The 22,443-nt window shown below is 46.0% G+C and overlaps 1 protein-coding gene across 2 annotated transcripts; it reads left to right on the top strand.

The window, feature by feature from the left end:
• The first annotated feature begins 1,232 nt into the window (after nucleotides 1–1,232).
• On the top strand, nucleotides 1,233–20,566 carry LOC119160825 (uncharacterized). Of its 2 annotated transcripts, none has more exons than XM_075880750.1 (2): nucleotides 1,233–4,402; nucleotides 20,151–20,566. In XM_075880750.1, the coding sequence occupies exon 1, from the start codon at nucleotides 1,269–1,271 to the stop codon at nucleotides 3,168–3,170; it is 1,902 nt and encodes a 633-aa protein (XP_075736865.1). In that variant the 5' UTR covers nucleotides 1,233–1,268; the 3' UTR covers nucleotides 3,171–4,402; nucleotides 20,151–20,566. The 2 variants fall into 2 exon arrangements, with proteins under 2 accessions (XP_075736865.1, XP_075736864.1); XM_075880749.1 differs by having other exon boundaries at nucleotides 20,145–20,566.
• The last annotated feature ends 1,877 nt before the right edge of the window (nucleotides 20,567–22,443 follow it).

Genomic DNA, 22,443 nt, shown 5'->3' with positions numbered 1-22,443 from the left:
TTTTGGCTGTAGCCGTCGCGCGCTAGTGTCGGCTAGTGCCGAGGCGTGGTTGAGGCTGCACCTGCACTTGCTCGACCGGCGCTGCACGCTCACTGCACCGCTTGGCACCGCTTTTTCTGCACCTGCACTTTTCTGAACTAGTGCAAGCCAAATCGAAGATTCCTTTTGTCTACGTAAAACCACAAAAAATGTCGATTTTACCGGAATACTCGGATGAGCACACACCTTCGCTTTAAAACCAAGTTGAAATATTTTACAGGCAGCACTCACCCCTAATAATCGTTAAGAAGTGCATGCAAGAGTCTCAAACGTCGCAAGCACACCAAGCTTCCAAATTTTGTGTCAGGGGTCCTTTAAAACAGACATAGAATATTAGGAAACTAATGAGAACTGGGGAATGCTCGGAACGAGCTTCAAAAATGAGGCCAGGGCACACAGGATCGAGCTTCTTGAGCCGCTGCGATCTTTAGCGTGCGTGCAATGTGGCCACCTGGCTGTTTTGGGCTGGTTGGTACATGATCGACGAAGCGAAAAAAAAAAAACTGCGCGGAACACCGGACAGTGAAAGAGACGGACCAAGCGCTTTTTTTCGCTTCGTTGAAAATACAAGGATGGAGAGGAAGCTACAGGAAAGCTGGCCTTTGCCCCTTCCTCCTGGAATTTCGAATACCTTGTCTATGCAGGCAGCTCGAAAGAAACGATGCCTGCGCTCGTCACTGCTGGAGCCTGGATGTCTCCCCCCCCCCCCCTCGCTAATGCACACCCATGCTATGGTGGCTAGCCACCATACCCATGCTAAAAGTTCTGAATGCGCACTTGTGCGCCACGTGCTTCCGCGAGCATCGGCAAGCCTATCTCTCACACCATCCCTCTCGCTCCTCGGGTTCTGAAATCCGGGCATGTTCATGGCCGATTCTGCGGGGGTCTACCCAGCGTACCCCTTCAGAGAACACGAACTCAAACGAAGTGGTTCAACCGGTTCAACCTACAACACGTGGTAGCGTTGCTTCACCATGGCTCACTGAGCCGCAGATCACTCGTTCTGTAGAAAAAACAGCCGCTCAAAAGATTTCGTTCACTCCTGAGCGACACATCTCTATTTCCAGTACACTCAAGGACTAGGTGTAGCGTGCCGACTCGCTCGCTCTAGCTTAATCATGCCTCCAAAGTATGAGCAGCATTATCGAAAAAGTTGGGAATCACTGCCCGAGTTTAAAGGCTGGCTACCTGTGGAGAGCGAAAGAACAAAAGCATCATGCGCCTACTGCATGAGCGAATTCTACGCGAAGCTGTGCGATATCAAGAAGCATGCCGCCACCACCAAGCACAAGAAGTCATCTGAACCATACTCCAGTTCTTCTCGGCAGAAGAAACTGCAGTATTCAGCCGCAACTGAGTCTTCCTGCGGCAGAAGTGAAGCAGCTCTTTGTCTGTTTATATGCGAGCACACTGCATTCCTCACCGCTGACCACCTGACAGAACTCTGCAAGAAACAGTTCATGGACAGCAAAAGTGCAGCAGGCATGCGCATGCACCGGCGCAAATGCACGAAGATCATAGTGAATGTGTTATCTCCGCATTTCGTGGATCTCTTGGTGGCTGACATCGGTGACTCAAAATACAGCCTGATAATCGACGAGGGTACAGATATTTCGATCACTAAGTTACTGGGTGTGGTGGTGCGATACTTCAGTGCTGCTCGGAAGAGCATTGTGACGACGTTTCTTGCGCTTATCGAATTGGACGATGGCACAGCTGTGACAATCGTCAGGGCATTGGAAAACCTCCTCACGCGTATGGGACTTGACAAGAAGCGTCTCCTCGGCATTGGAGTTGACAACGCCTCGGTGAATACGGGTGTCAACAACGGTATTTTCGAGACAATTAAGCGTGAGTGGCAACTCCCGAACTTGATAATGGTAAGGTGTATTTGCCATTCTTTGCAACTCGCACTTTCCCACGCTGTTCAGGGAACGCTTCCCAGGAATGTGGACTTCTTGGTGCGCGAAACCCACATGTGGTTTTCCCATTCTTCAAAGCGTAAAGCCGCGTACAGTCAACTTTACCGTAGCCTCTGCGATGGGGAAGAACCACTATCAATTCCAAGGGTGTGCGATACCAGATGGATATCGTTGGAGCCAGCGGTCGTCAGAGTCCTCGATCAATGGGACATGTTGCTGAAACATTTCGAACAAGCCAGATCAACGGAAGGATGCTACACCGCAGAGCTCCTGTATCAGATGTACTCTGATCCGCTGAATAAGCTTTATCTACTCTACCTTCGACCAATGCTACGAGAAGTTCAGCGTACAAACAAGGCCTACGAGAGGAACGACGCGGATCCCGCAAAGCTTCTTGAAGACCTCACGCTCCTAATTAAGATGGTTTGCAGCAAAGTGCTCATTCCAACGGCGAAGATAGATCCGCTGCGCCAGCCTATCGATGGTCACCTGGACCCCAAGCCATACCTGGGATACGAGTTCGAGAAACTGGCGAGCACGCTACCAGCTGGTCCTGAAGTTGACTTTGTGCGCCAGCGATGCGTTAATTTCACAGTAAAGCTGTCAAATGAGCTCCGGCAACGTCTGCCATCGAACTTCAAGATATTGCAGGGCATGGCACGGCTGTCTGTGGGAGCATGCTTGCGAGTACTCAAGGAGCCTATCACGGAGCTGGCGGAACATTTCGGTGTTCAACCAAACGAGATAGATCTCGTGAACGCGCAGTGGAAGAAGCTGACCCTGGTGGGCTGGGCCAACACCACCGACACCATTGCATTTTGGTCCGAGGCCACTGCGTACCGTGATGCAGCTGGCTCGAACCCGTTTCACGAGGTCGCGCAGCTCGCAGTTGATGTGCTCTCCTTGCCGCACTCAAACGCAGAAGTGGAAAGAGTTTTTAGCCAACTAAGCGTGGTTAAGACAAAACTCAGAAATTCTCTCAGCACTGCCAGCACAAATGCGGTCTTAAGTGTTCGTAGCGGACTTCGCCGTCTTGGAAAGTGCTGCCACACCTATGACCTGCCTGACACAGTGACAAGAAAAGTTGGAACCATGCAAGCGTACTCCTCAGCGTTCGCGCCAAGAAGTAGTGCACGTGCGCAAAGCAGTGGAGAGTCTGCAGACGAGGAGGTGTGGACTGGTGAGGTGGAACTATTGCTTGACATATAGACTTTAGTGACTTGAGTGAAATGTGAAGAACGATCGAAATGAAAGAGCGCCGGCCAAAATGAAAATATTTAAAACATTTCAGATGTTTTAAATCTTGTCATCTTGGCCGGCACTGTTTCAATTTGCTTGTTCTTCATGCTTCTTCCCTACGAGACGATACTTGGTCAAACGATCTTCTTGAGTGCAATGTGTCCAATAAAATAATTTTAGGTTTCACTCGTTCCTAGCATTGTAGTAACATATTACATCAAACGTTAGATAGCAGCTGTGCACGCAGTAGGTTATTGTTGAAAGCTAATTGACGAAGTATGGGCTCTTTGGTGGAATTGCAGTACCTTCATGAGGCAGAAAAAGCGTGCGTGGCGTGCATGCACAAAATTTATGCACACCACGCGTTCCCCTGCTTCGCGGAGAGAGAGAGAGAGAAAACTTAATTTCCGGCAGAGTGCTGCGCTGGGTTCCGACCCATGGGTATGGTGGCTAGATCATGGGGGAAGGAAATAACAGGAGGGAGCATGACGTCACGCACCCAGCCTTGGCAAGCCAACCCGTTTTGAAGCCAACAAAGTCGGCCCTTTTGCCGTGAGATCACGCAATAAACGAGACTTGCCGATACCTCGAAATACGGCGCCCGGTAGCTTTTAATCGAAATGAACTGGTTCGGCGCAGACTGGCCGGCTCACGGAGGTGTTTCAAAGACGGAACAGCGCCGAGAGAACTAAAACCTACCGCGAGCGCTGACGTTTTGGTCACTTGTTGGGCCGACTTGGTGGGCTTCAATCGAGTTGCGCAACGCTCCCTCCTGTCTTTCCTTCCTCCATGTTCCGATCTGTGGTTCAGACCTAGAAGTTTATTCCGCGCAATCCACGTCTCCCGGCAGACCCAGAGTTGCTTGTCCAGACCAAAACTGAACAGCGCAGTCCGACACTAGAAATGATTATTTTATTTTGACTGTTCACTTTATTCACCACAGCAGAAATTTATTTAAATCATTGTTTAAAAATAATCCCTTAACGTGCTTTATCCAGTCGAAAACTAAAAACTCAGGAAAAACGTCATCATCATCATCACTTAGCGACTTTTGGCTGAAATTGACGACTTTTAGGAAGCGTTCTGGCGACTTAGGCCCCCCAAAAGTTACCACCACTGCATGGCACGCAAGGCTCCCCTTGCGTGGTTGCAGAGGTCAAGCAAGTATTGTGGGCATCGGAGATTCCGAGAACGTTTTCGGGGTGAGTACAATTCGCCGACTGGCTCCCGGCGAGGACTATTGTTCGTCACCCCTCTCGCTCTGTTGTCGGGCTGCTCTAAGGTGGTTTTCGCTGCTTACGCCAGGAATGCTCTTCTTTTTCCTGAGGGGAACACGCTCAACGCACCCACATCGTTCTATTCTTCCCCACTCTCGGGTCACCCTATTTGGAAACCGCACGTTCAGCGTCACCGAAGCTTGAGCGCATGTAGTCTCAGGCACTGCCCCGCTGTGCGGCGCTAGTTTCTTATGGTATCTAGGCGGGCGTTTTGAACTGAAACAAAATCGTCCTCAATTAACGATGCTAGCATCAATTATACGATGCGTTAGAACATTTACGATTGAATTTTGGCATTACTAGACGCAAAGCTACGGATTACTGTAAAAAAATGTCGAAAACAAAACTTTTCCTGTCAGTAGTCCTTTAAACATTCAATTTCAACTTTTCAAAGTCTCCAAAAAAGTCGCTAAGACTCCAAAGTGATAAAATTGTCGCTAGCACGACTGAAAAGGCGCTAAATTTAGCGACTTTCTCGCTAAGTTACCACCACTGGTGCCATGGCTAACGTCCCTGTTCTTCTTTTCCTCTTCCTACCACAAGGTGACGGTAGGCGATATACAGCTGACATCAACAAATGAACTTAAATGTACATTTCTTCCTGACATTTTCGAGAATTTCAGTTAATCTATTACATGACCATTATGCAACTGCTCCTTGATTTCCGCGGTTTTCGATCATCTCGCAAAATCGCGAAAGTAGTTACAGAAGTTCCATAGGAAACTACAGGTTTTCCCGTTCACTTTAATCCAAGTGCCAGCCTAAATAATGTGCACGCCATTGAAATAATCTGAACGCCGAGCTATTTAATCCATGTGCCAAACATTTAATCCAAGCGCCAACTCACTCAGGCCGCGTGCCATTGAGTTTAATCCAAGTGCCACCGTGTTTAATCCAATTGCCAATGACTTTAGTTCAGGTGCCAGTCAGTTTAATCCACGCACGAAAACCAGATTACGGGGCGTAAAAACGGCAGTGCAATTGAAATGCAGTTCTTGCAGTATAAAATACAATAGTCGGAAGGTATAATCAATTATTATTATTTGTATTCGCCGATAGTATTCTTTAAAAAAAGTTACTGCCATGGTTCGCTTAAGCCATGTTTGGAGTGCTTATACTTTGCTATGCGCAAGTTTGTATAATGAGTGCTTGGCCCATGGAAAAGCCGCATGGAAAAGACTTATATGTAATCAGAGTCCAAAAAATTGGAAGGATTATCAGTTCATTGCGGCAACATTTAAACGCACTGTATCGCGAGCGAAAGAGCAATATGACCAAGAACATTTCGAGTACCTGTCTAAATCAAATAACAAACGTGCTTTATTCAACTTCCTTCGTGGTAGGAAGAAGACCCCTATACCAGGAAACGTTGACTCAGTAGTTTACACCTCACAGGAACTACAGGAATCATTGAATCAGTTGGCTAAAGAATTAGAAAACAGGTTCTCAACGCATCTTCCTAATTCGGCTTACACAACAACCATCTATGACTACACAGAAATATCGACTTCCGAATTAAATCAGGCTATGGAAAGATTGCCAAATGCAGCACCAGGCCCCGATGGAATAACAAATACAATGCTAAAAATACTTCACAGGGAATATCCGAATGATCTGTTAGGTCTCGTCAATTATTCCCTTAGAAGAGCATGGATCCCTTCTGAATGGAAGATTGCGAAAATTATACCATTGCTTAAGAAACAGGGGGCAGGCTATAATTTAGACAACATACGACCGATAGCCTTAACATCTAATGTAGTAAAAATTATTGAAAGGGTACTTGATGGTCGTATAATTAGGTTTATTAACGAGAAACAACTGTTGAGTTCTTCCCAAATTGGCTTTAGATCTGGATATTCCATATGGCATGCACATGTAGATCTGGAAAGTCGTATTCATATTGCCCGTCACAAAAAGCACTTTGCGGCTTTAGTAACGTTAGACATATGTAAAGCATATGATAGTGTAGAGTATTCTATCTTGACTAATCAGTTATGGAGTCATGGACTTCCACCTTATATAGTAGCATGGGTGACGAAATTTTTAAGTAGAAGAGAATTCTATTGTTATCAAGGCGGTTTCTCTTCCTGTAAGCACAAGCAAACCCGAGGTGTACCTCAGGGGTCAGTACTTTCGCCGGTTTTATTCAACATATTGCTTAGTACCATCCCCGTTCATCCAGAAGTGAAAACCTATGTTTATGCCGATGACACTGCTTTCTTTGCTATGTCACATGACTTCCACTGTCTCTACACTATCTTGCAAACATATCTTAATAAAATAGAACATTGGTTGGATGGATTGATGTTGAACCTCAATACCGGTAAATGTGCTATTCTCGTTTTTCCAATCAAAGATCCCGTGCACATATCTATTAATTACAAGCTTCAAGATATCCCACAAGTACAATCATTGAAATATCTTGGAGTTATGTATAATGAGCATCTAAATTGGCGCCCTCACATTGAATACATCGCGACAAAAGCAGCACGCGCGATGGGGGTATTGCGGAGGTTGAGCAATTGCAGATCAGGTATGAGAAGAAAGGCACTTTTGATTATATATAAAATGTATGTCCGACCTGTGTTGGAGTTTGGTTGCATTCTTTTTTCTGGTGCGCCAGCCTACAAACTTCGGCCGCTCGTTCTGTTGGAAAGAGAGGCTTTACGGCTCTGCTTAGGACTTCCAAAGTACACTGCAAATGCAGTGTTATACCTTGAAGCACGAATATCAAACTTATTATGTCGCTTTAACATTCTTACTGTGCAGACCTTTTTACGACTACCGTATTTTTCGGTCTATAAGTCGCACCCTTGTATAAGTCGCACCCCCCTCAAAATGGCAGTTTTTCCGAAAAAAAACATATATAAGTCGCACCGGTGTATAAGTCGCACCTGCTTATCCGGCCGAGTGTCGCGTCGTGAGAAAGCATTGCGAAAATGCATGCTTGAGGCGGCCGCCGCTTTTGCAAGTTTCCAGCTGTTGGCAGACGCGTGCGAGCGCCTTCCAACAAACATAAAAACAATATTTCCAGTCAGAAGTATTTTTATTATTCCGACAAGTCAAAACCATCGAAGTCCTCTTCCTCCGAGTCGCTCACAAACAGGGCGGCTATTTCGGGTTGTAGCACTGCTGGCTCGTCACTGTCGTCCTCCGACTCGCTCGAATCGGACTCAACATCGGCCACGCCGGGGATCAACCCGGCCTTGCGAAAGCCCGCCACAATTGTTTTGTCAGAAATGGAATGCCAAGCTTCGCTCACCCATTTCGCCACTTCGCCAAACTCAGCGCGTCTCATGCGACCCGTTTTAGTGAAGCTATGCTCTCCCTCCGACATCCATGACTCCCACAAACGTCGCAGAACGGCCTTGAAGCTGCGGTTGACGGATATGTCGAGCGGCTGAAGCAACTTGGTCATGCCGCCGGGAATGATAACAGGCACACAATTCTTCGAACTGATCTTTTTTTTTACGATGTCGGTGATATGAGCCCGCATACTGTCCATCACCAGCATTCCTGGCTTCACGTGAAAGAATCCGTCGGGTCGACGTGAAAAACAGCGGTCAAGCCACACGCCCATTGTTTCTTCGTCCATCCAACCCTTCGCGTTCGCCTGAACCACCACCGTGGGAGGGAAAATGTCCTTCGGCAAGGTTTTCCGTTTAAATATGAGCATGGGAGGCAACTTGGTGCCGTCTGCGCAGCAGGCGAGCACAACGGTGAAGTGAGACTTTTCGTGGCCAGTTGTCCTCACCGTCACAGTTTTCTGGCCTTTCTCGGCAACACTTCTCCCGAGCGGGATGTCGAAGGTCAACGGCACTTCATCCATGTTGACGATGTGGCTCGCGCTGACGTTCTTCTTTGCAATTTCCTCCCTCACAAATGAGCTGAAGCGTTCCAGCTGCGCTTGAAAGTCGTCGGGTAGCTTCTGGCTCACTGTAGTCCGGGCTCGCATGACGAGCTGATTCCGCCGCATAAAGCGGAAACACCACGATGGACCACCACTGAATCCCTCAGTGTTGGTCTCCGCTGCCAAAGCCTTCGCCTTCAGGCGCAGCTGCACTGTAGACAGGCCTCTCCCTTCGGCTCGCTGTTGTAGCACCCACGTTCGCAGGCTACGCTCAAGGTCCGGCCAGCGTGCCTTCTTGCCGCGGTTGGCCTTCTTAGTAGACTTCATTGTCCGGAGGACGCTGTGAGCCTTGCGCCAGTCCCGGATTACTTTTTCGGCGACATCGAATTCTCTTCCTGCAGCACGATTTCCGTGTTGTTCTGCAAATTCAACTGCACGCAGCTTGAACTTCGCATCAAAACTTCGCCGACTTTGCTTTCCATGTGGCGCCATGGTTAACGAGGACGCTGCAACAACGCCGCTACGCCTATGCTACCATGCCACAGAACACCTGACCATGCACAATGGCAGCAAGTGCGACTGCTGCGGCGGGCGAGCGGGCGGAAGTGATGGCAACCGAAGCGGCTCCAGCGGCTCTTGTCCGAAATGCGAACTTGCCTTCCATTATTTATAATTTCGTTAAGTACCTCTACTTTTTTTCGCCCCTCAATGATTATTTATTTTCTGTGCAAAACTATATAAGCACTATTATTTCTAGGGAGGTAATTTACCACTCTTTTTATTTTTTTCTGAAATGTGGTTTCCGTGCATGACAAAAGGGAGCGCACGGCGAACTGCCCGACGGAGAAAGCGTGGCCGCAATGTCCAGGCCGCCTTAAGGCTATTTCACATGCCGCAATTGCAGCGAAAAAAAAAAAATCGTTCCGTTCGCTTCAATCACTCTATTCGCAGCCGCCGCTAATGGCGGTTTCGTTTGACATAGACCGCGAACGGTCCACGATATTCGCTCTGCGACTGGAGCGGCGAGAAACGTTTCTTGCCACCGTTTGTTGTGGCAGACACTGGAATGTTTCAAATATAAAAATCTGTACGTTACGATATTATTAAGCTTCTATGAACGGTAACGAAGAGCACTTTCCAATCTTTGCTAAAACAAACACGTCGACGCTATTTCGACGGCTTGACGGGCCTGGCCCTATTTCGACGGGTCCCGAACAAAAATCGCTCCCGCCGCTGCGATCAGAGCGAAAACTTCCAACATGTTGGAAGCTCGCCACGGACCGCTGCGGTGGGAGCGAACTGGCGCCTTTTTTTCGCTGCGAGCGAATTCACGGACTGAAAATCGCTACTTTTGTGTCATGTGAAACGGCCCTAATTCACGGCATCTGATCCGATTTAGACTGTATATAAGTCGCACCGTTGTATAAGTCGCACCGACGAAAAATTCAGAAAAAAACCGCGACTTATACACCGAAAAATACGGTATATGAAGCACCGTTTAACCCTGAACAAATTATTTTTATTTCCAATCCTGACCTATTCTTCTCCGTGCATTGGCCCAGATTTACCAAACCACAAATAGTATTTGTTCAATCGTTACTTGAGCCCCTAAATGTACACGTTCGTGATCTGATTCCTTTAACTGAGCAACAAAATTCTCCAGAAATTGTTTACCATGATATCTTCCCAACTCACGCAAAGCTATTACCTACAGGCATTTTAAATGGTTTATTGCAGGACCATTTAAGTACTCTGCCAACAAATGTCATTATAGCAACGGACGCATCTCAATCACATGAAAAATCAGGCGTTGGAATATATTGCCCCGTACTTGATTGGTCATTTTCACTTCGCTTACCGGACTTTCTTCCTGTCTTTCTGGCTGAATTCATGGCAATAATGTTAGCTTTGCGAAAGGTAAATATTTCCATTCCAGTTGTAGCAGTCATAACTGATTCATTATCAGTGTGCTCTTCTCTGTCCGCATCTGGTCACTCACCTGTAGTGAAACTTTTTAAATCGTTAATCCCCTGTCATCTCCGAAGTATTAATTTAATCTGGACACCAGGGCACAAAGGTTTGTTGTTAAACGAAATAGCTGATTCTCTTGCGAAGGCATCCCTTTCGACACCAATTATTCCTATTTTCCCCCATACAGTATACATTGCGGTGGCGCGATTTCGCACACTTAAAATCAGGCAAAATTTATCTGACCCTGCATGCACTGACGGCTTCTCCAGAGTACAAACACTTGTTATTTCCCTGGCGCAGTGAACTGACTAAATCAAGGATGATGGAAGTTGTCATCACGAAATTTCGTTGCCGCGTTACCTCCCTCAATTTTTACTTGCATAGATCAGGCATATTGAATTCCCCTATGTGCATTTACTGTAATCAAGAGGAAACGATCAGTCATTTTTTATTACATTGTCGCCGTTTCGATTTATTCAGGCAAAGCATACTAGCACCACCTCTTCAAAGACTGGGCTTGCAACTATCACAGCCTGATCTTCTTTCATTTGGAGCCTCTACACTGGGTTTCAGCCACAGGGATGTTTTATTCGCCGTTCAAGAATACATCACTGCGACTAAACGATTTTCTTGCTAAATTGCTGTCTCAAAATTTGTCTTATTTTTTTTCTGCAAACTTGATATCGGTATTTCAAATCAAAATTAAGTTACAAAAAAAATTGTAGGAATGACACAATGCTGAAAGTTTAGGGCAAATTCACCTTAAAATTGGCCAATCCCCTTCTTTGGGTACGAGCCATTTCTACAGGGAAACAACAACAACAACAACAACAGGAGAAATAAGTTTAATGAAAACGAAAAAAAAAACGTAGGAACATATTACTAAATATTTCACAATGCAATGAAATTCAGTATCCGTCACTGAAGCTCATAATAGGCTTTGGTACACACTACAACATTACATGACCAGGACAGGTCATGTAATGTGAACGACACACTATGTTTATTGGAATGCCGGAACGCATACTAAGAGATTAAAAACATGGTCGCGGGCAGTGATGAGTGAAAGATAGCTACATAATCAAGAAATTAGGAAGCCGTCGCGCGGCACGCACTGTGAATTCGAGATCATTCCAATGTTTTTTTTTAATGTAGTGAACATAAAACGTAAACTGATCATCCTGATGTGGCAATAAAAGTTTTATTTTACATTATTGTATGCTCTTATTTTTTATTCAAACAAAATTAAATGTCTCCGATGATATGAACAGTACTGATTGTTCGTTTAGCTTGTTAGTTTTCTGACATACTTGACGAATGCGATGAAACGAACACAGAGGACACAAAATGATAATAGCACGCAACTGACCTTGGACCTAGCTTTCTTTTTTTGTGTGTACGTGTTTTTTTGCGCGGCATTATGCCTCTCATCGCACATTGGAAGCTTGCGGATTCAGTGCAATCACTAAATTATTTGTTCTGTCCCCCCTCTCTATCTCTACACACACACGCACACACATATATATATATATATATATATATATATATATATATATATATATATATATATATATATATATATATATGTGTGTGTGTGTGTGTGTGTGTGTGTGTGTGTGTGTGTGTGTGTGTGTGTGTGTGTGTGTGTGTGTGTGCGCGTGTGCACACATATATACATATACAGGAAAACAAGAGTGATCACTACTAATTATTCATGAAATGCAACATAGGCACAGGTTAGTGTATTTATTAAAACAGAACTGTCTCGTAGAGCTCAGTGACGGATGTTCACAAATGATCTTCACGCAAAGCGGCAGGCACGAAAGAGAAATTGTGCCGATCAAAGGCCGCGCAGTCCACGCGCTGTATTTGTTGCATAGAGTGGCGAGCCGCATCCAGCAGCAAAGAACGCCTGTGCTCCTTTTTCGTCATGCCTTGCGGTGTCACTAAAACTAAATTACGACGTTCGCTCAGGTAGGCCTTCACGTGTGACTTGAATTTCGAGAAGGCTTCTTCTATAAGGTTAAAGAAGGGACTGTACGCTGACAGGCGCTTAATGGAGTGCATGGAGTTAGCCAAAGCCGCCTGTTCTGCTCGAGCGTGAGCAGGTGCATTGTCAAAAAGGAATACAGCTTCGGCATTTGGCTCATCACGTTCTACGCGGGCCGAAACATCACTAAGGAAGTCATTAAAAACAACCCAATGAACTTTGTCCACCACAGTCCAGTGAATAACTCAATTTGCGGACATGCATGCTATAATGTTCAAGTTCACTCCCTTTGTCGTTATGGTCATGTGCACAGCTGGTTGTCCTTTAGCTGCCCTGCCGAAGTTCCTGGAACACCAGATATTGAAGTTAGTCTCATCCAAATAGAAGCGGCAAACACGCGATCCATCAGACTGCAGCCATTGGGCGTACAGCATGCGGCTATGCTTGATATCGTCACGGTAATTCAGATGCGGAATTCTGCATCGTAATCTGGTGATTGTAGTTTCTAACTGCCGAGATACACACCACTGTGTGTTCCAGCAATATCTTAGATGTACGAAGTCTCTGACTTTATCCAATGATAATTTTTCCATTTCTTTGTGCAAACAAGCCTTTCTATATCTGAGTGTTGTTACGTAGGCAAAATCAGGTAGAATAGGTAAGATTGGTCCGCTTAAAGATGCTTTGGCTGACGAGTCTGCCATCTCATTTGGATAAATCCCGCAGTGGCCGGGTATCGTTAGCAAGTGAAATTTTTTCAGGTTTTCTGGTAATAAACTGCTAATCATACTCAATAATGTCAATTTTTTTTTTGCTGTAGATGAATTACTACCTGCATAAAGCTGGACTAACAGCATCTCCGTTGTGTCTCTTTTGCAAGGAATCGGAATCAATAGATCATTTCTTCTTATCCTGTAAACGTTATGCTTATCAAAGGAAAAGATACCTGGTCGAACCAATTGAGAAGCTAGATTTAAAAATAAACGTGGAACTAATTTTATCCTTCGGAGGGATTACATTAGGTTATAGCCACAGGGAGGTTTTCTCTGCTGTGTGCGAGTACATAAGGGCAACAAAGAGATTACCCGGTTAGCCTGTTGTAACTATTTACGGCTACGAGACTACCTGAATGCCTGACTGTACACAATTGATGATCCTGCCGCCCGGTTCTTGGCCGATCCCCCTTTGTGGGCGAGTGCCAGCAAAGCCGAAGGTTCATCATCATCATCGTCATGGTTGCGATCTGTGGGCCTCTGCTATGGTGGCTAGAATTGGGAGGTGACGCCAACGGGAGCTCGGAGCCGCTCCTTCGTTTCGAGCAGCGCGGCGGTGGCGCTGTCGGCGGAATGGTGATGCTAGTTACGCGCGCGCGCCTTGAGCGCGCGGACCTTTCAAAGATGCTGTTGCTGAAGCATGATTCAGATAAATTGGCGATTCAGATAACTCACTGTGACGATGGCTGATAGAACGCCATTTCAAGCATTAAAAGAAATTGGCTGCCGCTGCAAGACTTCTGTGACGTTGAATCTGCGCAAATTAAAGCTTTCGTTCGCATATCCCTGCAGTGTTTTGGAGTGCAAGGCGACGGCGTTTTTTTAAAAAAAAATATTACCAAAGTTCTGGGCGAGGAAAATAAAACAAATATTTATTGCACATCATATTATTAGGAAGATCTATTGCACATCATGGAATACAGGGTAAAATAAAATAAAATGAAAAAATACGCACATTTACATACGTTCGGGAGTAGTTAAAAACATTGAAACATTGCACACAGACAGCGCATCGCTTGGCACTAAGTAATAAGAGGCATACAATCACTTTCCACTCGGCAAAAAAAAAATCAATAGAGCTTAAAGTTACAATATCAAACTCAGAGCACGCGTCTAAGCTTCAGCAATTTCATTCTTTCCTGCTTAGTGTTTCGTTTGCTGTTCTGGGATTTCACATGAAAGTGGAGCCTAGTAAGAACATAAAACTTGATAATTTTGTTTGTGAGGGACATACTGTGGTCAGGGCAGCCAACAAGTGTAAGCTTTCTTAACTGCAAGAAGGAAACCAAGTCCATGATGCTGTCAGGTTTGACTTCTGTAACACTGAAGCAGTGGGTAAAAGTGTTCTCGAGAGTGGTCACGAGTTCATTGAGCTTGACTGATGGGTACAGCAGGCCTCCTCGGTCAACAGCAGCCGTGAGGGATGCTGCAGCTGGAGATGGATCGTTCTCGCCTTGTAGGAGCTGCTGGCTGCACTCTGCACATTTGGTGCTTGCAACGCTTTTTCTTGCCACATATCCAGCCATGTAGAATATGAGTCTGGCATCGCTGCTTTGCACGACCATGTCTGCATGCTCGGTGCCGTGGCCGTATTCATTGAGCACTTCATGTGCTTCGGCAAGGTTTCCTACGTCAAGAAGCTCGTCTAATTTCCTCCGAGGAGTGAGGTCCTTTCCGTTGTTAGCTCCCAGCAGACTTCTCAGCAGTCCTGAGGACACATTGCTTCCTTTCGGTGGTTTTGCCAAATTCTGGAAGCTCAAAGTGTTGACCGAGATTAGGAACTGGGAGGCAGTCGGATGATCACTGCATCCAGACATTTGTCGGACGATTCCAAACAGCCTCTCCAGGGGGTCCTGACTCAAGCGGCATGTCATCATATAGCTGAAGTTCAACTTCATCGTCAGGTAGCGGAGAAGGTGTAGCGTGCTTGATAAGGTAACACGAAGCCCCTCGGCTGTACTGCGGCTTAGGAAACCTCCGGAGCCAGCAGCTGTTTCTCAATCGTCCAGGTAAGTCAAGAAGTTTTGAATGCACTTCTCGTGCATCCCTCCAGGCTTAAGTGCACCCGAACTGCACCTTGAAGTCATGGCCTCAATGAGCCTTCTCATTCTTTCCACAAAGCTGACTGTCGCCGCTGTGCTCCCATGCTTTTCTTCGATGGTTGCATTGTACAAGAAAAGGCCTCTGAGGACTTCATCACTGTAAAGCCGCACTGCATAATTTACCCTCATTTTCTCAAAGCCATTGGGATGCACAACCGATTTGCTAATATGAGGCATGGCTTTGAGAGTCGTGTCATGCTGTTCATCAAGCTTCCGGGCACAGTCAATAGGGTCAACACTGGCATGGCCTTCTGGCAGTTTCACGCCCGTTCGAACAAAGGTGTTCCTCACACATTTAAGAAGGTGTGGGAAGTCCGAGATGAAGTGCAGAAAACGTTCTGGGTCTGTAGGGTGCTGCCTTCTACATACTGTGTTTTCTTTCCTGCCGTGTATGCCGAATGAGTGCCACATGCTTCTGTTCCACGCAGCTCCATCAGTGGTGATAAAGTCTACGTGCAGACCGGCGTTTTCGCTCATGACTACTGCTTCGAGGATTATTTTGCCTAACGTCTCGGACTTCACATTGCTGCGTGATGCGAACACACCAATAATCTGGTGCCACGTGCCTGTAAAAGGCACGAACAATACTACAAGGCCATGGTCACATGCTACGGAGCGCTCACTCTCTGGTGTGAACTTCCCAAGGTCCACAAAACCTTCGATGGTGCCATCGGTTCCCAAGCTCAAGTGTTCAGATAGGTTAATCTCATCAATTAACAGCCCACCATGGCGCTGGAACAAGTCCATAGATTTTGTTTTTTCCGCCACAGCAGCAAACACTTTTTCGCTCAGGCCGAATCCACTCCTGTAACGCTTGAGATATCGACGTAGTGATGTTCGAGAAGGCAACGCCATGATGTTGTTTTTGCGTATATGCTCATAGAGGCGTGGGCTTTTCATGGACATAATAAGGCACTCTAGAGCCCATTCACTTTCATACTTCATCCCTTTCGTGGATTTTCTTTTAGCCGCAGCAAAGCACGCCTTGACTTGTTGCTGCTGCTTAATGGGTAGGGCCTTCATCGCTTCTTCAAATGCTGTAGAATCATTCCGTGCATTCTTTTCTTTCATTTGTTTGATGAGTGATTTAGCCTGCAGGACACTCAGGCGACTCCTTTTCGCTTGCGCTGTTCGCAGCTTAAGCCTGTATGAAAGCTTTTGGGACTGGGCCACATTTTTGCCTTTTCTTCGCCTGTAGGACTCACGATTCAGGAGTAGTCTTCTGAGGTGCTTGCATTGTGGGCAGGCTTTTTCTGGCGGTGGAGCAACCCCACGGCAAGATGGGCTGAAGGTTCTGCCATCAAAAGTCTTCTCCTTGTACTTTAAATTCACTCCAAATTCACCAGTTTTACCAAACCCTCTGCATGGTATCATGGAGTCGACGTCGCGAAGCAACTCTTCTGCCATTTCGATGTCGGTAATGTCAAGGGTCTTTATTTTTGTGGCTTGCACAAAAGCTGTCGCTTGAAGTTTGTTTTCATCTGATGTCATTAGCACATACTTGTCAATAGTCAACTTGTCACCATCTAGTGCGCAAACTGTAAACACCGTGGCGTTGTCGGCTCCAGCAATTAGATGTCGAGCCCAGTAAGCGCTGGGAAGACCACACTTGCGGACGTCGGGAATTGCGGGCACATTCGGAACAGGTATTTGGTTACTGTCGCTTTCTGTGCTGTACGAGCCAGCTGTCTCCTCGCAAGCAGACGTGCTTGGTTCCTGACGCCGAATTTTCGATGGTAGGCCGCAAGTGGATGTTCTTGACGTCCTTTTCTTCGGCACTTTCTTTGAAAGATACGCAGGAACATTTGGGAATATGGTTGGCACCGCGTCAGATTTCAGCACCGGTTTCCCTCGGGGAATCTGAACAGTTTCGCCGTTTATCACATGCGTGTAAAAACGCTCAATAAACTGCTCGTCGAAATGAAGCTCACATAGCGCCGACTTCACGTCCAACGACTTGTCGGCACGGGGTACGGCTCGTTGCCAGGCTTCGAAGAGGGCAGGGTCTTTGGGAACAGAGAAAAGAGAAGCACGCTGACCTTGCTCCCTCGATGACACATAGCCGCTCGTGCAGCCAGGAGCAAAGCAGTGGCGTTGCCTCGCTTTCGTAGTGCTGGAGTTCATCCTAAGGTCGGCACTCACACTGTCATGTCAGCAACTAAATACATTTTGCCATAAGCGAGACATCAACGCGGAAAACTGCACACACCCAGACACGCTTCCAGAGGCGAACCAGCGAACCCAGCGGCGAGTCGACGAGAGAGCGCGCGCTTTCGCCCGCATCACTATGCCGACAGGAGCGCCGTGGTGGCCGTCGCGGCGGCGCTTGAAAACGAGGATCGCGCGCGCTCGGCGAATATGCGGGCGCTGGCGTCACCTCCCAATTCTAGCCACCATACCTCTGCGTCACTAGATTCATCGAGTAGCAGTGGGCATCCAGCAAGTGGTGGACTGTGCTTGCACTGATTGTTACTCCTGGCATTTCTTTCTCCAGGGCCTCCTTTATTTGCTTCAATGTAAATGTACAGTTTCCGTCGACAATTCGTCTCAAAGTACGCACGACGTCATCTCCAAACTTCCTTTTTGAACCCCCACCATGCTTTGATGTTTCTCTGTCGGTAGCGGCAATCGATCTTGCTGTTTTAATGTTGATGCCTATAGAGCGTCGGCCAGTTGCTTTAAGTCACCGCCACGCCTGTAAACGTCCACAATTCTAGCTCTATCGACCACCAATACTCTGCTCTTTTTTCGACGATGTTCGTCGGGGTTCTTAAAGTGTGGTCCTCGTTTGCGTCCAGCCATGACTTCAAGCAAAGCTCTCTCTTCGTCTGCAAATGTGCCCGTATGAAAACACACGTTTCAAGTAAACACGCTTCAGCTACACTAAGCGTCGTCTGCTACATGAAAACCGGAGTATCTACTTTGATGCTTTTATAAAAACTTATTTCCACATGAACCCAAATAAATGCAAGTTTGGTATTTTTAAGTGGTTATTTCTGATTTCAAGAACGAATGAATATCATCTGTCGGTCACTGTTCTCCCTGGGCTGAGCAGACGACTGCGGTAGCCTCAGCGCATAAGTAGCCAAATGCCGTCTGCTCAGCAGACGACACGAATCTATGCATATGCGATTGTGTAGATGGTTAACCGGAATGAAGCAGTAGCAACGCAATAAAGACTAACATGGACTCTATGAGCAAATACATTTAATTACCCATAAATGCAATTACTACTGACTGTTTTTTTTTTATTTTGAAGCTATGACACCAAAATGTTAAGGGGAAGTCGCACTGAGCACTTCATTTCATAAGCGCTACCATGTATAGCCGAGGGAAAAGTTCTTGCTGTGACGCGTTTACGTTATTCTGACATTTATACTATATATAGTGGCTAACTGTGTGTTTCTAACGCATGGATTAAACTGACTGGCACCTGAATTAAAGTCATTGGCAGTTGAATTAAACACGGTGGCACTTGGATTAAACTCAATGGCACGCGGCCCGAGTGAGTTGGCGCTTGGATTAAATATGTTGGCGCTTGGATTAAATGTTTGGCACATGAATTAAATAGCTCGGCGCTCAGATTATTTCAATGGCGTGCAGATTATTTAGTCTGGCACTTGGATTAAAGTGAGCGGGAAAACCTGTAGTTGTACCCATGCACTTTCATGCGCTGTGCCTTGCTCCCAACCAGGCTGCAGACATTAGGCGCCTTCTTATACCACGATCCTGACCACCCCCTGAAGTTCTATCTCTTTATTTTTGAAGTCGATGGGGGGGGGGGGGGGGGGGGGTACTGTGTGTTTAGAAAAAGTTCATTCTATCGATTCGTGGGACGTAACAAACCTATGAAATTATCGTACAACAAGCACAAAAACAAACGACAAAGCACAACATACATGAGGCATTTAAACAAAAGTGTCTAAGACCGTAGGGTGTGGGTACTCCGACGCAACAATTTCGGTCTGTCTATCTCTCTGTCTGTTTGTCCGTTGTTCCGATACCACAAACAGCCAACCTAATCCGCAGCGCCCACCAATATTGCTCAAGTTTCAGCGTTCATACTTGTGCGTTTGTCAATCAAAAGCAATTATTGCGCATATCTGAGGCATTATTACAAAACATCAAAATTTTGTATGTGTGTCTTTATACTAGAGATGGCACACATAATTAATTCTAAGGACCGTAGCGCATATCACGCTGCGCTGACCCTGCAACGCGATGCTCAAAAAGGCAAGGGTTTCCAACGCTTTGCTAAGACGACACGGTGGTGGCACCTGCCCGTCGCTTATTTGCGTTCTACACCTTATCGCCCCCGAGACAGGCGCGCATCTTTCTCCGTGGACGCGCACACCTTTCTTCGTTTTCGAAGATAACTGCCAGATAGCGCTCGTGTCTAACGTGCCTTAAATAAAGGGGCTTTAACATGCATCGATGCGCTCGTTCGCCTTCGCTCATATGAAACTATGCCTTCACTGCACTGATCGAGCCTCTCTGACGCAGCGCTTCCAGAATAAAATTCACTGATTTTCTCGCGCAGAACATGAAATAAACGTTTTGTTCACTCGATCTCTCTTTCGATCGACGACATTTGCAGAGACATGCAGGTACGGGGCTAATTTTTAACTTCCATGTCATTTCGACTCAACCCTGCGGCCTTTAAACAGGTGACTCAACGCTGCAGTCTTTCAACGAAGGCTTTCCAAGTGCCGCAATCCCCTCCATGATGTTGTAGATATGCGTCACCCCCAAAAAATGCAACAATTCTTTCTCCTTTCAAACAAAAAAATAGGGGGAGGGGGCAGGCATTACTGAACAGTACTTTATTTTGCCAGTGTCATAGAAGATTTTCCAGCTTTTTTTTTTTTTTTTTTTAAGTGGAGTAGCTTTGAAATTGCACACATGTACTTGTCGACGGAACACCTTGCTGAGTTAGGCGCCTAGTCTCGGAGAAAGCAGTGTCACCTTTCCTCTTCCTCAGGAACAGGTCAGTGGAGTGCTGTGGGCCTGCTGATGGCTGTCCAAGTATGTGTATCGTCCTGCCGACATGGGAAGTGAGGCGCATGCAGTTCGATGAGCCCATTGTTCGACGAAAACTATTGCAATGGTTCCCGGCCGCGACACTCATGGCAGATGACAACCATGCAGCTCGGGCTGCTAATTGAGCGTGGCGAGCGGCAGTCTTTTTGTTGCAGCGGTCGTACGAGCATGACACCTATGACCCAGCCACCCACTCACATCAAGAAATGGACACGTTGGCGCCATAGGTAAACTGTGCAATGCTATAGTAAAAAACACCGAGAGGAAGATTCGTCTGGTTTCACGGTATATTCGTCACGTAGCAAAATGCTTGTCCTGTAGTTATTCTAAATAAACTTCAAGTTTCCTTCAGTATCCAATTAATTAAGCTGCCTTGACAGTGACTTCCGAATATTGTGTGCCAGAACGACCGGACAAAATACTTCAACAACCTCTACAACCACTGATATATTATATCTCTACAGAGTGCAATGCTGTTTCTGAATCTGTCAAGATGGTTCTTTTTTATTTGGCAGTTTTATCAATCATTCGATTACTCGCATAACGATGATCCATGTAAAACACTAAGTACAATTCAGACTACCTTTGAATATCTCGTACAACATGCTGAAAGGAGGTTGATCGGTGTGGATGAATGGTGCAATGGATCACGCTGTGCGTTGATGAAGTTATTTCGTATATGCGCATGATGGAAAATTATCGGGAAAATGGGTTATTACGTCACTCGCATGATGATAAACATCCATCTTTAGTGAACGATACCATTATAAGAAACCAAACAAAAGCATGAAAACAGCGAAGGAACCAGACAACACAAGCGCTGTACGTAACAACTAAATATTTATTAAAGAACTTAAGCCGCCACAGCCATGAAACATCAGCACATGCGCAAAATTGGCAAAGAAACAAAAAAATAATCATGAACGTAAAGTATTCGCCTTCAAAATAAAACATGGCAAAGCGTCATGTGTAAACCATTTATCATATCACTTTTTCTTACAGATGAAGAATTCGCGTTGCTGCACAGTCATTTCACGGTGGCGTCGAGATTTTAGTGCTTTATTAAATTGTGCTGTTTGTAACACCTTAATTAATGATTTCGTCCCAAAACCACCATATGATTATGAGAGACACCGTAGTGGAGGGCTCCGCAAATTTCGATCACCTGGTGTTCTCTAACGCGCACCTAGATCTGAGCACACATGCCTACAACATTTCCGCCTCCACGGAAATGCAGCCGCCGCAGCCGGGATTCGATCCCGTGACCTGCGGGTCAGTAGCCGAGTACCTTATCCACCTGACCACCGCGGCGGGGTGTTTGTAGCACCTTAACACGTACTGTTCGGTGGGCAACTATAAAATGACTCGGATAGCCTATTACGCGTTGCTGGGTTGTGTGTTTATTGCGTTCTGCAATTAACATTGTGTTTGAAGTACAGCGCTTGTTATGTGTGGTTGTAATTTTCCTTTGAGTCTTTTGTTGGTTTCTTCTTCCAAAGATTATGAAGCAACTCGCACAGCAAGCTTCGTTGTATAGCGATTTCCTGTTTCAAACACCATTGTGACAAATCGATCTAGTAAGTCGATTAGTCGAAGATAGAAAACGGGCGAAGTAAAGCGCAGATTACACTCAGTTTGATCGTCTGGCGAGTGCATGGAGTGGATGGAAAGGACAAGAGATTAGATTATAACCTCTTGTCCTTGTTGGATGAGAGTATATATACTCTCATCCAACCCTTTGTACCCGCATGCATTCATGTTCTGTGCAGTACTTAACACGAAGTTTATCGTGATCGCAATCTCGCCCAATTGTCGACCTTGCAGAACCTTCCAAGTGGATCGTTTGTTTGATATAGCATATATTTCATCTGTTTGCCCCTAGCTTTCCTTTTTAAAGGCTGTGTTCCAATGCGGCTCAACTGACTTTTTTTTTTTTAAATACGCATGCTGCAAGGAGCTGGCTCTTGCTCGTTTAGACTGCGAGCTATATATACAAAAAAGTTTGTTCCATATGCATAGAAGCAATTCTTCATTAATTACCTAGCGCCGATCTTCCAATTTCAACTGTAACCGTTCCTTCACTCGCTTTCACAGTCTTATTGATCGGTATTTCAATACCGACTTGAAATAGTGACAGCCAGACACTGTTGAAATAGGTGAAATAGATGATAGCCAGACACCATTGGCGCTGTCACCAGCCTGTATTCGCTTAACTACAGTGAGCCTGAAGTTAGCTTAAA

This window comes from Rhipicephalus microplus, chromosome X (genome assembly GCF_043290135.1).
Source record: "Rhipicephalus microplus isolate Deutch F79 chromosome X, USDA_Rmic, whole genome shotgun sequence".
Lineage (NCBI taxonomy): Eukaryota > Metazoa > Arthropoda > Arachnida > Ixodida > Ixodidae > Rhipicephalus > Rhipicephalus microplus.
Note: the sequence above shows the minus strand (reverse complement) of the source record. Positions and strands in the feature narration are given on the sequence as shown.

Excerpts from the sequence above, each read along its gene's own strand:
- LOC119160825 (XM_075880750.1), top strand. The coding sequence starts at position 1,269 with ATGAGCGAATTCTACGCGAAGCTGTGCGATATCAAGAAGCATGCCGCC.